Genomic DNA, 15,635 nt, shown 5'->3' on the forward strand with positions numbered 1-15,635 from the left:
ATAAATAAATAAAAAGACCACTTCCAAGGAAAGTAACTTTGTTCAATTCATAAGATTCCAACTGCCCCCATTTCTCCAAAAAAAAAAAAAAATTAACTGTAACATGAAAGGAATCGGCAGAAGAGATAAATAATGTGTAAGAGGGACCTGCCTCTTCTCAAACAATAAGGCAATAACTAAGGGAAAGAAATGATGAGAAGCTAAAAGCAGTTTTCGTCTAACCCCTCTAAGCACTGGCCAAGAGCCACAAACATCTATTCTTAAAAATAGCTTCCCAGTACTCAATGCTTCAAAAAACTGAGCATGCAAAAAACGAGAGCAACGGGTGAACATTCTCAAACTTGGGGCCAACTACCAAAATTGCAAAGGATGTCATCGTGTATCCATTTAAGTTTTAATCTAGTATGAAATACCACATAAAGAAACATACCTTTAGGATTTTAATTTCCTTCCCAAGCAGTATTTGTGATTTTGACAAGTTCTTTTTATTAATACTTTTAATAGCTACCTCCCAATCAGTTTTCTGGAAAGGAAAAACACTGTTACTCCTGGAAATTATTCCACAGAAACAATTCAACAGCAAAAAAAAAAAAAAATCTATAAGCATAAAGATGTTTTTAGCAAATTCATGTAACAGCACTGAGAAGAAAAATAGAAAAGAACCCGAATCTCTAACAGGAAAATGATTTTATAAATTAAAGGTGTAGCAAGCTAATGTCCTACAAGATAGCCAGTAAAAATAAATAAATATGAAGACCACGTAGTAACAAGCATTAAGTGAAAAAAGGACAGTTTATTTACAACTATTTAAAAGTTATGGAGGATAACCTGGGAGGTGGTGTAGTTAACTGAAAACAGGATTTGACAGCTAGGTAGGATTAAACGTGTTTTCGCTATTTTTTTTCCCTTGAGTTTTAAGTTACTCTCATGATAAAGTCAGTAGTATTTATTACTCTATCGGCTAAGCAACCAGGCCATCCCTTTGGACCTGCCCCTTGGCCCAAGCCTTCTAGGATTATTTCCACGCCCGAGGTGCCTTTCCAAATTCTTTAGATCCTAAAACCTGATGGGAGCCTGTTTGCGAAACAGCAAAAGCTTTAAAAAAAAAAAAAAAAAAAAAAAGCTAAGCCCGCTTTCGGGTCGATTCGGGTCTCCCCGCGCCCCGCCCAGCCCCGGGGACTGAGGCCGGTGGGGCCGTCGGGACCCCGCGCGGGGAAAGGCGACACCGAGTCGGGGAAGCCCCGGGCTCGCGGGCCGCCGGCCGGTTTTCCGCTGGGTCTGCAATTACCGGCCACCGGGGAGCTCCGTGGGCTGCCGGCCCGGCCCCGCCGCAGCCCCCTCGCACCCGCCGCGGCCGCGCCTCAGGCGCCGCCGCCCGCCCGGCCCGGCCGGCGGGGCTCACCTGGCGGTGCCGCCCCCGGAAGACCACGGCGAAGGCCCCGTGTCCCACGAGGTCCCGCTTGCTGTACTCGAAGTCGCCCACCACCTCCATGGCCGCGCCCCGGGGTCGGCGCGGGCGGGCGGGCGGCGATCAGCACCGCGGGCCCGCCGGCCCCGAACGCGCCCGCCGGCCGCCGAGCTGGGGCAGCCGAGGCCCCGGGCCCGAGCGGGCGCTCATGCCGAGAGGCCGGGCGGAAACGGGGAGGCGCTGCGCGGGGCCGGGGTCAGCGAGGCCTGGCCCGGCCCCGGCCGTTCCTCATGCCGGCCGCGGGCTCCCTGGCGAAGCGGGCTCGGCGCTGCCGGGCAGGGGCGCCGCCGCCTCCGTCACTGGGCGACCCCGGGGCCGCGCGCGCACCCGGTAAAGGTGCGGGCCCCGGCGCCCCTCATCCCCGCCCGTCGGCGCCTCGGTCTCCCCGCGGGCACTGCTCAGCGCCGGCCGCCGCCCTTCGCCGGCCCGGCCCAGTACCCTATCGCCCTGCCCCGCAGCGGCCCCGCAACCGCGCGCCGGCCGCTCCGCGCCGACTGCCGGCCCTCCGCGACGTCAGCGCATCTTCTTTGCCGCAGCGCTCGGCGCGGCAGGCGCGCTCCTTCCGCCGGGAAAATGAGTGCCCAGCTGCTGATGGAGGCGGGAGGGAGCGCGCGAGCCTGCGCGCCGTGGGCTGGACCCGCTAGGAGGCGGGCTTCGGGGAAGCGGGTCGCCAACACCGGCTGCGGGAGGGACAGGGACATCCCTGTGCAGAGTGGACCCCGGGCCTGCGGTGAGGGCAAAGGAGCATCTCCCAGAGCCCGGCCTTTCCCGCGCTCTCCAAAGCCAGGGGTCACGCTGCCAAGTCCCAACCCTTCTGCGTTTACTGCTCAGGGTCCCTCACGACGTCGTGTAGGGCAGGGATCCTGCACTTCTTGGGGTCGCTTGGCTTCTGTGAGAAGCTGATGACAGCTCAGGACCGTCCTCCCCGAGAACTGCCAATGGTCGCAGACTCAGGTTTGCATACTTTCAAGGCTCCAGTGAGAACGCTTGCTTCCCGCCTCCGGTGTCCTGCCGGTGTGACCTCAGACTTACCTTAAATCACATAAGGGAGTTTTCTTTTCCACCCGATTATTAACGTTCAAGCGACAAGGAACTTATTTGTCACCTTTCCCCCAAAGAGGTGTCTTACGAAATGATTTTATAAACCACGTGCTTGAGAATGTCAGAAATCTCAGGTCCTATCATGCGCTGTATGTTCACTTGTTTAACGTATTTGCTCTCAGGTTATCCCTCACCTCCAGAGCTACATTTCCCACTCCAGGCCCATCCCTGCACAATGACCTCTGAAAGCCAGACAGGGACCCTGAGAACCTCCAACCTTGAGGCAGTCAGCGGAGGAAATCTCCGGAGAGGAACTGGCCCCTTCCTGAAACCCTTAAAATATGGGGTCTTGGGTTTATGCTCCCAACTCTGCACACCTACCTAATTCCCTCCCTACTTCAAAATCTGGCCCAGGTGCGTGTTAGACCCTGTGAAAGTCTGCAGCCTTCAAAAATTAAGAGCAAATGAAGCAAGTTTGCACATACACACAAAAATTCATGTGGAGATGATTCCTTACCTCTTTGAAAGATTCTCTATCTTCCTTTCTCTTTAAACATGAGTATTTAAATAGGATATAGGATTCAATGTGCCAAAATTCACTGAAAAGTAGTTCTCTGGGATAAATATCTTACGGGCTGTAGGACCCTGGACCAGCCACTTCACCTCCCCTGCCTAGGTTTCCTCATCTGTAAAATGAAGATGTAACATCAACATATACCTTCATTGGGTTGTTAAGAGGACTGAAGGACTGAAATGTGGAAAGAGCTTGGAAGATTGCCTGGCTCTACAAAGCACTATTTCAGTGTGTGTTGGGTAAGTAAAGTGAGATCAAAGCTGGTCATAGGCAACCCTTCCCCGACCTCGGCGCAGTGCTGGGGTCTCCCCCTTCCCTCCTCTGTCCAGTCCCCAGGTGGTGCTTAGGTGAACAGAACGCAAGCTTTGCAGTTCTAGGGATGGACCATTACACCTGTGTAAGAGCTGCTTATCTAACTGTCGCCTGGAGAATTCACTTCCTATAAAGTTTCTGTGAAGAATCAATGGGTATAAAATTTTTGGACAGCAGGGAAGCAGTGGGGAGGGCTAACACACCTGGACTAAGGCTGGCAGCCTTTCCCATGCAGTACCTGACAACAGCCAACATCCCAGGGAGCAGAGCACAAGCCAACCAGGCCGTCCTGAGGTGCCGAAACTGCTGGTTTCAGGATCCGTCGCTGAGGTGCCTCGTGGGGCCTCAGCACCCTCCGGGAGCAGTGCTTCGACCTTCCTGCTGGTCACCTCGCCGTCCAGGTGAGGACAGGTGTATCCTCTATCAGCTGAGCCGGTGCATGAGACATCATTCATAACTCAGCCATGTTCACAAGGTTGCATCCACTAGGAATTGAAGTTAATTGAAGCTAATAATCAATATACAATTTTGAGCTGTTTATATTTAATATCATTAAAATTACATCCCCACAGTAGGACCTTATGGAGATGTTTTAAAGAAGCCACTAGAAGCCCTTAATTCAGACCTGCATCCCATCCCGTACGCACAGGCTAAACAGGGGCCCCAGGAACACATCATTGCTTTAAAAAACAAAGTATGCAGCATGCACAGAAGGATTTCTGACCTCAGGGCTCACTACCGAGGAGAAGTGGCGGGGGGGGGGGGCATGTGGGGTGGGAAAGCTTTGCTAAGGAGACATTTAGTTAGTGTTTAGTTAGGACTATGTCGATAAGCACATAACCAACGTCAAATGTGATAAAGCAAAGAAATAAAAGAGGAATGTAGATAAGGATACAGGTGTGGCTCTCGGGTTCCCAGCAGAGCCTGGGACTGGAGGAGACGTCTGCTTCCTTGTTCCTTCCCCTCAGGGCTCCGTGGACAGGGCAGAGGGGCGGAGAGCCAGCAGCCAGCAGTCTCAACCCCAGATTCTTCAGGAAGCGATTCCGATCAGCCCCGCTTAGGAGAGGTGCACTGAGCAATCATCTCAAGCCAGGGACTGGAGTTGAGGGGGGCAGGTCGAGCTGTCCAAGGCTGTGGGTGCTGCAGGGAGGGTGGAGAAGCAGGGGCTGGGTGGGTAACTCAGGAAGGGTGACGGGGGTCAAATTTAGGCTTTAATCAGGAATGCAAGCAAGGGGGACTTTTACTTTACTTCTGAAAGCATGCCAAGTTGCCAATCTGATTCACTTTCATTGTTCTTTGTTCTAGTAACTGTGTGTGTATGTGTGTGTGTGTGTGTGTGTGTGTGTAAACATGCCTGTTGACAAACTATTGAAATGTTTCAGTTAGTAAATTGTGTAATAGTAACCGCAGTGAGAGGTGAAATCACTTACTAATAAAAATTCTAACATAAACTTAGTTCATCAGCCAAATGCCAGGGGATGCTGTGATGGTAAAAGGACCTCCTGTGACAAGTAAATGTGACAAGTGTTCACGGCCCCATCTCCCAGGCAGGCATTCTGAGGTTAGGAGAATCACCAGTTAATCATTCTCTTCAAATCGCATCATTGCTGTTTGCTTCTATTTTGGTTCTATTGTCTCTACTTTGATCATACTGCTGATGCTTTGAAATTCTTGGGACTGTTAGTGTGCAGAGCTTTGATGTTTATACGTGTACGATTTTATAGTAGAATATGGAAATAAGCACATAAAGTGAAGAGACAACAAAGTTTGGATATATTTCTTAAAGCTTTTAGAAAATATAACCACAAATCTTCTGAATCATAAACACAAATCTTCTGGAATGATATAAAAAATAGACTTCAGCCAGGAATTTTCTTTTTTTTTAAATAAATTTATTTATTTTTGGCTGCATTGGGTCTTCATTGCTGCATGTGGGCTTTCTCTAGTTGCGGCGAGCGGGGACTACTCTTCATTGCGGTGCGCAGGCTTCTCATTGCGGTGGCTTCTCTTGTTGCAGAGCATGGGCTCTAGGTGCACAGGCTTCAGTAGTTGTGGCTCGCGGGATCTAGAGCGCAAGCTCAGTAGTTATGGCGCGCGGACTCAGTTGCTCCGCGGCATGTGGGATCTTCCCAGACCAGGGCTCGAACCTGTGTCCTCTGCACTGGCAAGCGGATTCGTAACCACTGCACCAGCAGGGAAGTCCCAGCCAGGAATTTTCTGATACTATGATAAGGTGGCAACAGCAAGGAGCATCTTTCTTTTCTTTTCTTTTCTTTTTTTTTTTTTGGCCTCACCACACAGCTTGTGGGATCTTGGTTCCCCGACCAGGGATCAAACCCGGGCCCCCAGGCAGTGAAAGTATGGAGTCCTAACCACTGGACTGCCAGGGAATTCCCAGGAGCATCTTTCTATATTGTGCAAGAATCAATATAAAATTTTCATTTCTAAAATGAAAAACAATTTGATTATTTCAACCAAAAATTTGAGCAGCTTATATTTGCTATTGCTATAGACCCAAACAGTGCTCAAAACTTGAATTATTAAAAGTTAAAACGCTAAGCATATATTTCACAGGAATGGCTATAATGTTCTGTTAACGCTAATGGTTGGAATAAAGAATATTTTCAAACATCACAAGGATAAATTTCAGAAAACATCATGAGTCCGTTGTCCAAATAAAGCATCTGAAATATTAAAACTCCTAAAGGAAATACTTGATTGATGTGACAACAAAGGAAATGAAAAAATTTTAACTTCGAAACAATTTTATTTACAAACTTTTATTTTTGGCCATGCCATGTGGCTTGCAGGATCTCAGTTCCCCAACCAAGAATCGAACCCAGGCCCTCGGCAGTGAAAGTACGGAGCCCTAACCACTGGACCACCAGGGAATTCCCTCAAAAACTTCTTAAACAGAATCTACTTCGTGGTTTAAAAAGAATAACGCATCTTCAACCATGATGGATTTACTACAACTTTATAAGTTTTTTTTTTAATTTTTATTTATTTATTTATTTATGGCTGTGTTGGGTCTTTGTTTCTGTGTGAGGGCTTTCTCTAGTTGTGGCAAGCGGGGGCCACTCTTCATCGCGGTGCGCGGGCCTCTCACTATCGCGGCCTCTCTTGTTGCGGAGCACAGGCTCCAGACGCGCAGGCTCAGTAGTTGTAGCACACGGGCCTAGTCGCTCTGCGGCATGTGAGATCTTCCCAGACCAGGGCTCGAACCCGTGTCCCCTGCATTAGCAGGCAGATTCTCAACCACTGCGCCACCAGGGAAGCCCTTACTACAACTTTAGACAGGAATAAGATCAACATTGATGTGTAATTGTAGCCTAGGTCTTTGCTCCCTCTTGTAAATCACATACCTACTGAAATGAGAAAACAGCTGTCCCAGCTGGGCTCTGCAGAAACAGATGTTGAGCTGGAGTTGGCATGGAGATGCTCATGAGGGGTTGACACCACTGACAGAAGGGACAGGAAGGACATCAGTGACTGGCATGGGAGAACCCTGACGCAGGCTTGACCACGCCGGGGCCACCCCAGCAGAAAGCTCTGGAGCTGAGCCAAAAAAGCCCAGCTCACCCATCACCTGCCGGGGCTGCCCTGGAGGGCGTGACCCCGGGTGGCCAGGCTGCTCTCGGGCTGAGGCCCTGGAGGAGCTGACAACTGGGGACTGACTGACAGTCCTTCCCCAGCTGGGCAGCACGTCCTTCCTCCCAGGGGAGTCTGGGTGGCACCTCTCCCAGGCGACCACAGACTTTGGAAAACTTATGAGTCAGGCTGTAAAGTCTCTATCATTATCAACGACAAGTCTATTGTTTCACAGACAAATATTTTTGCTTTGTTTTGTTTTTTAGTTTTTAAAGAGAAATACAGTTTATCTTGGAAATGTTCAGAGCACCGCTGTGCTCTGTTCGTCTGTCTGTCTGTCTGCCCACACGTCCCAGGCTGCTGGCATGGGCCCAGGAACGGGCCCCCGGCTGAACTCCCAGAAGGCTGATTCCAGGGCTGCTCACAGGTCCAGCCACAGATTAAACAATAAGATACTATTTATTAAGGTTTTAAGCCTCATCCCTGAACTTGCATGGGATGAAGATTTGGAGAGAGGTTGGAGGAGACAGAAAACAAACCCAGGTCCCGCAAGCTCACCACGTAGCCAAGGTTTTAGACTTCCTGAGGGAACCCAGGGCTGGAGGCCAAGCTGCAGGAAGGGCGTGTTCCTGGGAGGTTCCGAGTTCTGGGCAGGGTGAGAGCTGCCCTGTGTGTGTGTGTTTATGGGAGCAGGGCTGGAAGGTGGGTGGACTCCACTGCTACTTTGGTTCGCATCTTCAACTACAGTAAGTCCCCTACATACGAACTTTCAAAGTTGCAACTTTCAAAGATGCGAACGTGTGTTCGTGTGTCCAATCACATTAAGTTAGTTCACGTCTGGTGTACATTTTCGCGTGCATGCATCCTCTACAGGTGGTTGTGCTTTCGTGTACTTTACTGTGCAGTACTGTATAGAGTACAGTACTAGTAAAAAATAGAAGTGTTCATTTCTTTGGTACTAGTGCAGAACTTAGAATAAAATATGCAACCTTAGAATAAAATATTTCTTTAAAAATTATATTTAAAGCCCATAAAATAATTTCACTCTGAAGAATTTTTTTTTAACATCTTTACTGGAGTATAATTGCTTTACAATGTTGTGTTAGTTTCTGCTGTATGACAAAGGGAATCAGCTATATGCATACATATATCCCCATATCCCCTCCCTCTTGCGTCTCTCTCCCACCCTCCCTATCCCACCCCTCTAGGTGGTCACAAAGCACCGAGCTGATCTCCCTGTGCTATATGCAGCTGCTTCCCACTAGCTCTCTATTTTACATTTGGTAGTGTATATATGTCCATGTTACTCTCTCACTTTGTCCCAGCTTACCCTTCCCCCTCCCCGTGTCCTCAAGTCCATTCTCTACGTCTGCGTCTTTATTCCTGTCCTGCCTCTGGGTTCATCAGAACCATTTTCACTCTGAAGAATTTTGAATAGGAATGTACTTTAGATATTATAGATATTGGATTGATAGATAAAAATCAGATATCATCTTTTTAATCCAATTACTTCACCGTGACCACATTTGTTAAAACTGAGATCAATATTATGTGTCGTCTTTATGATTTCTTTGGATCCCTAGTACCTATATTTATTTCAGCAGCCATAATATACTTGTGTGAAAAGTATTATAAACCTATTACGGTACAGTACGACATAGCCGATTGCGTTAGTCAGGTACCTAGGCTAACTTTGTTGGACTTACGAACAAATTGGACTTACAGACGTGCTCTCGGAACAGAACCCCTTCGAATGTAGGGGACCTACTGCGTCTCTCTTCTGTTTGCATGCTCATCTCACCATGCCCAACCCAGCCTGAGTCTGGTTCCCTGGCGCTGAGAACTGGTCCTCTGCTGGTCCCCTCCCCTCACAATCCACCTGCCCACTGTCGTCAGCCAGGGTTAGCTCCCCCTCCGGCCCCACCCACACCCCACGCCTCCCCCATCACACTGACTGTGCCCAAGAGGGCTGCGCTGGGAAACCAGGCCTCATCCCTCAGTAACTTAAGGCCCAAGGGGGTGATGTGAGTGGGGTCCCACCACCCCAAGACCAGGCCCTTCCTCCCCTGGAGGAGGCTGGACAGGGGATGGGGAAAGGGTGCGGGGGGGGTAACCAGTCCAGAGGCCCACAATCCTCCAGAAAACTCCTACGAAGGAGTCTCAGACAACCAGCAAACAAGAGCCCCAACCACTTCCAGCCCCATCATTTTTCTCTCCGGACAATGAGCCGGCCATCCTCCACCATCTCCTCTTCCTTAACAGTCTGGGAGTGTGGACCCGAGGACTCAGGCTGGGGGCAGACCCCACCTGTAGCTCTGACTCCATCTCCGCTGGGGGTCCACAGCACCCTCATCCTGGCCAGTCTCTCTGGCGGGCCTACGCGCCGAGGCTCTGACCCTGCACTTCCTCTGGGAGACGGGGAGCCCACTTCCCTCCAAGCAGCCCCATCACCCTCTGCAGGTGGTGGGACTGGTCTGCAGAGGCTGGCTCGCCATCCTCCACAGCCACACCACACTCCTTGGTCGTGAGCTCCCGAGGGAGTTTTCTGTCTCATCTAGCTCCAAGTCAGTTGCCGGGTCCACGACGTTGGTGGGTAAAGGTCCAAACAGTGAGCCTTTTATTCGCGGACGTGCTCACTGCGGAAGAAGCACTCCTCCACTGCACACCCCCACCACGTGGCCTTCCCCTGGCTCTGCGGGCCCCCAAGGCATTCTCCACCCGGATCTGCAAGGCCCACCAGGCTTCCAGCGCCGTTCAGTCACTAGCTCCCAGAGTGCTCGCGAATTTTCCCCATCTGGCTGTAGGCCCCACAAACAAGTAATACAGTCGTCCCTCCGTATCCATGGCGGATTGGTTCCAGGGCCCATCCGCAGATGCTCAAGTCATTACATAAAATGGGTAGTTCAGCGGGCACTCCGTATCCGCGGATTCCACATCCGCGGATCCCACATTCTCGGATTCAACCAACTGCGCTTTCGCGGATATAGACGGCTGAGTGTACTGTACTTAAACTGCAAAACTGAAGACTTGGAAGATCGTTTAGTGGGCCTTGCGGGTTATGTGGAGCTAGTAGAACAACATCTAAAATCATACATTAAATTTGATGGTCAGTGCTCAAGAAAAATGGTTTCAATCATAAATACTTATGTGAAGATTTTAATGGATTTTGTACAGACGGTGCCCAGTGTTATGCTGCAGAGAATGTCTAGCATTTCAGCCAAATAGCCAAATATAGAAACAAATTTGCGGGGCTTCCCTGGTGGCACAGTGGTTGAGAGTCTGCCTGCCAATGCCGGGGACACGGGTTCGAGCCCTGGTCTGGGAAGATCCCACATGCCGCAGAGCAGCTAGGCCCGTGAGCCACAATTACTGAGCCTGCGCGTCTGGAGCCTGTGCTCCACAACAAGAGAGGCCGCGACAGTGAGAGGCCTGCGCACCGCAATGAGGAGTGGCCCCCACTTGCCACAACTAGAGAAAGCCCTCACACAGAAACGAAGACCCAACACAGCCATAAATAAAATAAATAAATAAATTAAAAAAAAAAAAAAGAAACAAATTTGCAAATTTGTTGCACCTCTGGAAGATGCAACAAATTTGCAAATCAATTAACTTGCTTTAAGTCTTTCCTTCATAGATTTTGTATTTACTAGCACATGTCAAATAAACAGTAGGGAGAATGAAATAAAATATCTGAAAGCTGGGATTGAAATAATGGAACTTGGATGAAGACTTGAAACTTGATAGGCAGCCTGTTATCCTAGGATGACAAAGCAGTTTAAAAATTCTTCACTTACAGAAATAACATATACCATCTGAGGCAAATTCTGTTCTTTTTAATGTGTATGACATCTTTCTAAGTAGCCGTTGAGCAGTAACAACCACCAGCCTGGCTCTGTCATCTTGGTTAACTAGTGGATTGCTGCCCAGGTTTAAGAGGTAACCCCGGGGAATGCAGAATTTCCCTCAATTTCTTCATGCTGTAACATTGAGAAAACATTGTCAGTAGCTAAGGTGATAAATTGGAAAACGTCTTGTTAGGGTGAAAAAAAGAGGTCCATGGTGATGGATCATTATTTAAAAAAAAAAAAAAATCATGTGAAAAGGAATAGCGGTTCCTCTTGATGTATAGTATGCCTGTATCATAGTTTTTACAAAATTGTTAACTTGTGTAATAGTATAATAGGAGATATTGTTGAATTTCTAACTGTTTATACATTTAAATTCATATATGTAATGTTTGTTTTATCAATTACAATCTGAATTTCTAAGAAGCATGTTGACTTTTGCAATAAAGATGCAATATGGAATGGTTCACAATTGGAAAAAAAAAGATAAAAGTGTTACAAATTTAAAAGAATTTGGAAAATTTATGAACCATTCCAAAAATTATAACAATCACCAAAAAAAAAAAAAAATTCTATCAATCCTGCTCTATAGAGTTTAATAAAAATTGTAAAATGGAAGTGGCTAGATAAATAATAAATAAATGAAAAATTTTAAGTTTGGATTTAATAAATGATATTACACATTATCTATTATGTGTTATAAAAGGCAATATCTTTACAAGATATTGTTGAAGCTTGTAGATCATTTCACTGGTCCTCAAAGTGTGGTATCCTGAAATCTTCTGAGACACTTTCAGAGGTTCCGGTGAGTTCACAACTCTTTTCATAAAAACACAGAGATATGAATTGTCTTTTGTGTTGTGTCAATATTGGCACTGATGATGCAGAATCATTTTCTCACTAAATTTGTTTTTGAAAATATAGTTATTTTTCATAATAATATGTTATTTGTGTTCATTTATAATGGGCTTATTATTGTGTTTTTAAATAAAGAATAAACATATTTTTAACTTCTTAGTTTTAATTTTTAATACAGTAAACATGTCAGGGGTCTCGTCTCTTGAGACAAAAGTTTGAGAACTGCTAGATTAATTGAGCCAATGATAAAAAGTGACTGAACACATAAAACTAAGTAAGGGGGGCTTCCCTGGTGGTGCAGTGGTTAAGAATCCGCCTGCCAATGCAGGGGACACCAGTTCGAGCCCTGGTCCAGGAAGATCCCACATGTCGTGGAGCAACTAAGCCCGTGCGCCACAACTACTGAGCCTGCGTTCTAGAGCCCGCAAGACACAACTACTGAAGCCCGCGTGCCACAACTACTGAAGCCCATGTGCCTAGAGCCCGTGCTCCACAACAAGAGAAGCCACTGCAGTGAGAAGCCCATGCACTGCAACAAAGAGTAGCCTCCGCTCGCCGCAGCTAGAGAAAGCCCGCGCGCAGCAACAAAGACCCAACGCAGCCAAAAATAAATAAATTAAATAAATAAATTTATTTTTTTAAAAAAGCTAAGTAAGGGAAACTCTGAAAAGTGAGTGGAAGAAAGAGAAATAAAGAGACATGGCATACTATCAGAAATAAAACAAAGTATCAATTCCAAGAGAGAATTTTAGATTGTTTAATTCTATGATAATGAACTTATTATCTAATGACAAAAGTGAGAATTAGAGTAAACTTTTAAATCTTTCCATTTATTAAATGGAAGCTCATCCACATGATGTTTTAGCCTCGTGGATTGAAGATGAACAAAAATTAACAAAATTATGCCAACTAATTAGACACACTAATGACTTATTTTATATATACTTGATGATAAAGATGTTGACTATATTTTAAAATCTCTGAGATTATTACAAGGATTAAGAAAGATTCAGAGCCAAGAACAGCATAGTTAATATCAAGAGACATTCACTACTTATTAAGAATACTGAAATTATTCTGAAATTACGAATGCTGAAACACCTGATGACTTCAAATTTCATGGAGAAGTCTCAAGAAGAGCTTGCCGTAGTTCCCTACTGTCAAATCATATTTCTGACCGAGCCCTCATCTAACTAGTGACAGACACATCAGAGAAATCATCACCCAACAATTTCAAAATATTAAATTATTCAGGAATTATCAAAGTAATTAAATAAGTAATGCATGCTGCATATTACATGCGTTGGTAAGAGGCTTTAATGGTATACGTTGTTTAGTTTACTCAGAGAATAAAAAAGAATGATTAAAATTATTTATTTGTATATTAACATACAGTATTGTTTGTATTAAATATTGTTAAATGTTCTTAACATCACTTTGAATACAACAAAGATTTGGTCCCTGTCCTCAGCAGCCCCTCAAGGATGAAAATTGTTTCGATAATCAATTGCTGTCTTGAAAAACGTAGTGACTTCAAACAAGATCCTTTTTTTGTTTGCTTGTTTTTTTCAATTGTTGAGGCTTCTGTGGGTCCGGAGTTCCGGTGGGCCGCATCAGGAAAGGCTCAGGTGGGGCTGGTGGATCCGGCACAGCCCGACTGGAATGAATGTCTGGTGCCTCTCCCGGGTCATGGCTTGACCAGCTGGGGTGGGCTGGATTCACTTAGAGACCCTCTCGTGCCCCATCTAATCACTGACCCCAAGAGAGTAATACTCTCTCAGTTGTGGATTGAGTTCTGTTTGTGTCTGGCTTCCTTCCTTGGCATCACGGACGTGAGAATCATTCCGTTTGTTGTCTGCAGTCATCCGCTCCTTCTGGCTGCTACTCAAGGTCCCACGATGTGAAGAAACCTCCAGTTACCTCTCCGTTCTGCTCTTGATAAGCACCCAGGCCGTGTCCGGTGTATGTGGACTCTGGTGACCATGTGCGTAACGTTTCTGTTTGGTTCACACCCAGCAGTGGAGTCGCTGGGCCGCAGGGTACATCTCAGCACTGACAGTAATAAAGTGGACTCCAGGGTGGTTGGACAACTTGCACCCACCAGCTGAGTGTGAGTTTGCTGCTTTGCACTCTCACCAGTACTTGGTGGTGTCAGTCTTTTTATCCATTTGGTGAGTGTAATAGGACGGTCTTAACCTCCTCCTGGCAGATCATAAGCTGCATTCTACAGCCCAGGGACATCCTCTGGGGCTGGTGTCACTGGTGGAGGACCAGTTGCCTCACCTCTGAAGCCACGAGGAGCAGCCCTCAGGGACCACAGCTTCCTGGCAATCGGTTGGACAGATGGTGATTTGAAAATCGGTGGAAGTTAATTTGGGGACGTGGGTAGTGGTTTTGTTCTCTGGGTTCCCTCAGAGGCTGTGGCAGCCCCAGACCCTGAGTCAGGAGACCTGGATCCTGACCCATTCCTGCTTTGTCTATTTTATATTTTATTTTTATTCTATGCTGTTTTATTTTATTGGCTGCGCCGTGGGGCATGTGGGATCTTAGTTCCCTGACCAGGGATCAAACCCATGCCCTCTGCATTGGGATTGCGGAGTCTTAACCACTGGACCCCCAGGGAGGTCCCTATTTCTCATCATTACCCACCACAAACCAGCTCCAGGACCAGTGCCACGGACCAGTCATTTCCCAAGCCCACCCGCCCCTTCACACTCCTGTCCTAATCCTGCCTGGCGTGACTCTGTTCTCTCTCAAAGGCCCAGCTCAGACGCCCCCTCCAGGAAGGCTCTCCGGGGTTCTCCACTCCCTCCTGGATGTCTCCCATGTCTCCCATCAAGGCCTTTGCCTCTGCTGTTCCCTCGGCCGGGAGCCCTCTTCCGTCCGTGTGGCCCCTCACCTCCTTCTCGCCTGTGTTCCCCATTTGTGTTCCCCACTGGGACGTAAAGATTTATTGCTCTAGCCTCCAGGCCTAGAAAAGGGCCTGACACACAGTAAAGCCTCAGTTTGTTGAATGAATACATCTTGTCTCTCGATTTAGCTGTCCTGCGCCGGCCGGGGCTTCCCACAAGCCGGGCGATCTGTTGAGAGCAGAACTAGATAGCACGAGAAGCAGCTCCTTGAATCTGGGGTCAGGTGAGGCTGCAGTGTTTCAGGTGAATCAGGAAAGTGAGTCGGGTGCACGTGAGGAAGGAAGGGTTCCCAGCGTGCAGGTCCAGCTACGGTGACTAAGCCCGGGGGGCTGGTACAGGCAGTGGGCAGGGGATGAAGGAGGCGGAGCTGGGAGAGTGAAGGGGGCACACAGCAGGTCTTCATTCAACAAGTGTTTGTTTAGCACCTGGATGGGAGAGAGGTTTGGGAGCTGTCAGGGACACGCAGGAGGTAAAGCAGGGAGAGGGGCTGACAAGACGGGAGAGGAGGGTGGACCTGGTACAGCTACACAGGCCGTGATAGGGAGTTGGTAGGTATTAGGGAACCTCCCCTGATTATCTTGTTTCTAATATTATCTTTAAACTTCCTTTTTTAAAAAAAATACATTTATTTATTTATTTTTGGCTGCGTTGGGTCTTTGTTGCTGCGCATGGGCTTTCTCTAGTTGCGGCGAGCGGGGGCTTCTCTTTGTTGTGGAGCACGGGCTCTAGGCGCGTGGGCTTCAGTAGTTGTGGCATGAGGGCTCAGTAGTTGTGGTGCACGGGCTTCGTTGCTCTATGGCATGTGGGATCTTCCCAGACCAGGGCTCGAACCTGTGTCCCCTGCATTGGCAGGCGGATTCTTAACCACTGTGCCACCAGGGAAGCCCCCTCTAATATTATCTTTACTTGTAACAAAAGCTACAGCATATTAGTGTAGACAAATTTGAAAATACAAGGGACATCCAGTCTTGGCAGAGATACTCATAGTCTCTTGCTCGATCTGTTTACAATTTTAGAGAGTGAGAGAGATATTG

General features: G+C 47.6%; 1 protein-coding gene and 1 pseudogene across 5 annotated transcripts in view; both read right to left on the reverse strand.

Annotated features, from left to right (window-relative positions):
- The window catches only part of ULK2 (unc-51 like autophagy activating kinase 2), a 67,567-nt gene extending 65,544 nt beyond the window's left edge, over positions 1 to 2,023 (reverse strand). For 2 of the 5 annotated variants that reach the window (XM_057535716.1, XM_057535712.1), the window contains exons 1-2: positions 1,403 to 2,022; positions 431 to 523 (exon numbers count right to left, since the gene is read on the reverse strand). In XM_057535716.1, coding sequence (XP_057391699.1) covers positions 431 to 523; positions 1,403 to 1,492 — 183 coding nt within the window. In that variant the 5' untranslated portion in view covers positions 1,493 to 2,022. Of the gene's footprint in view, positions 1 to 430; positions 524 to 1,402 lie in introns of all 5 variants that reach the window. The other 3 variants (XM_057535715.1, XM_057535713.1, XM_057535714.1) reach the window with 2 other exon arrangements.
- A 7,166-nt stretch (positions 2,024 to 9,189) lies between these two features.
- On the reverse strand, positions 9,190 to 9,740 carry LOC114236732 (pre-rRNA-processing protein TSR2 homolog; annotated as a pseudogene).
- Between the last annotated feature and the right edge of the window lie 5,895 nt (positions 9,741 to 15,635).

The sequence above is a fragment of the Balaenoptera acutorostrata genome, chromosome 20 (assembly GCF_949987535.1).
Source record: "Balaenoptera acutorostrata chromosome 20, mBalAcu1.1, whole genome shotgun sequence".
Lineage (NCBI taxonomy): Eukaryota > Metazoa > Chordata > Mammalia > Artiodactyla > Balaenopteridae > Balaenoptera > Balaenoptera acutorostrata.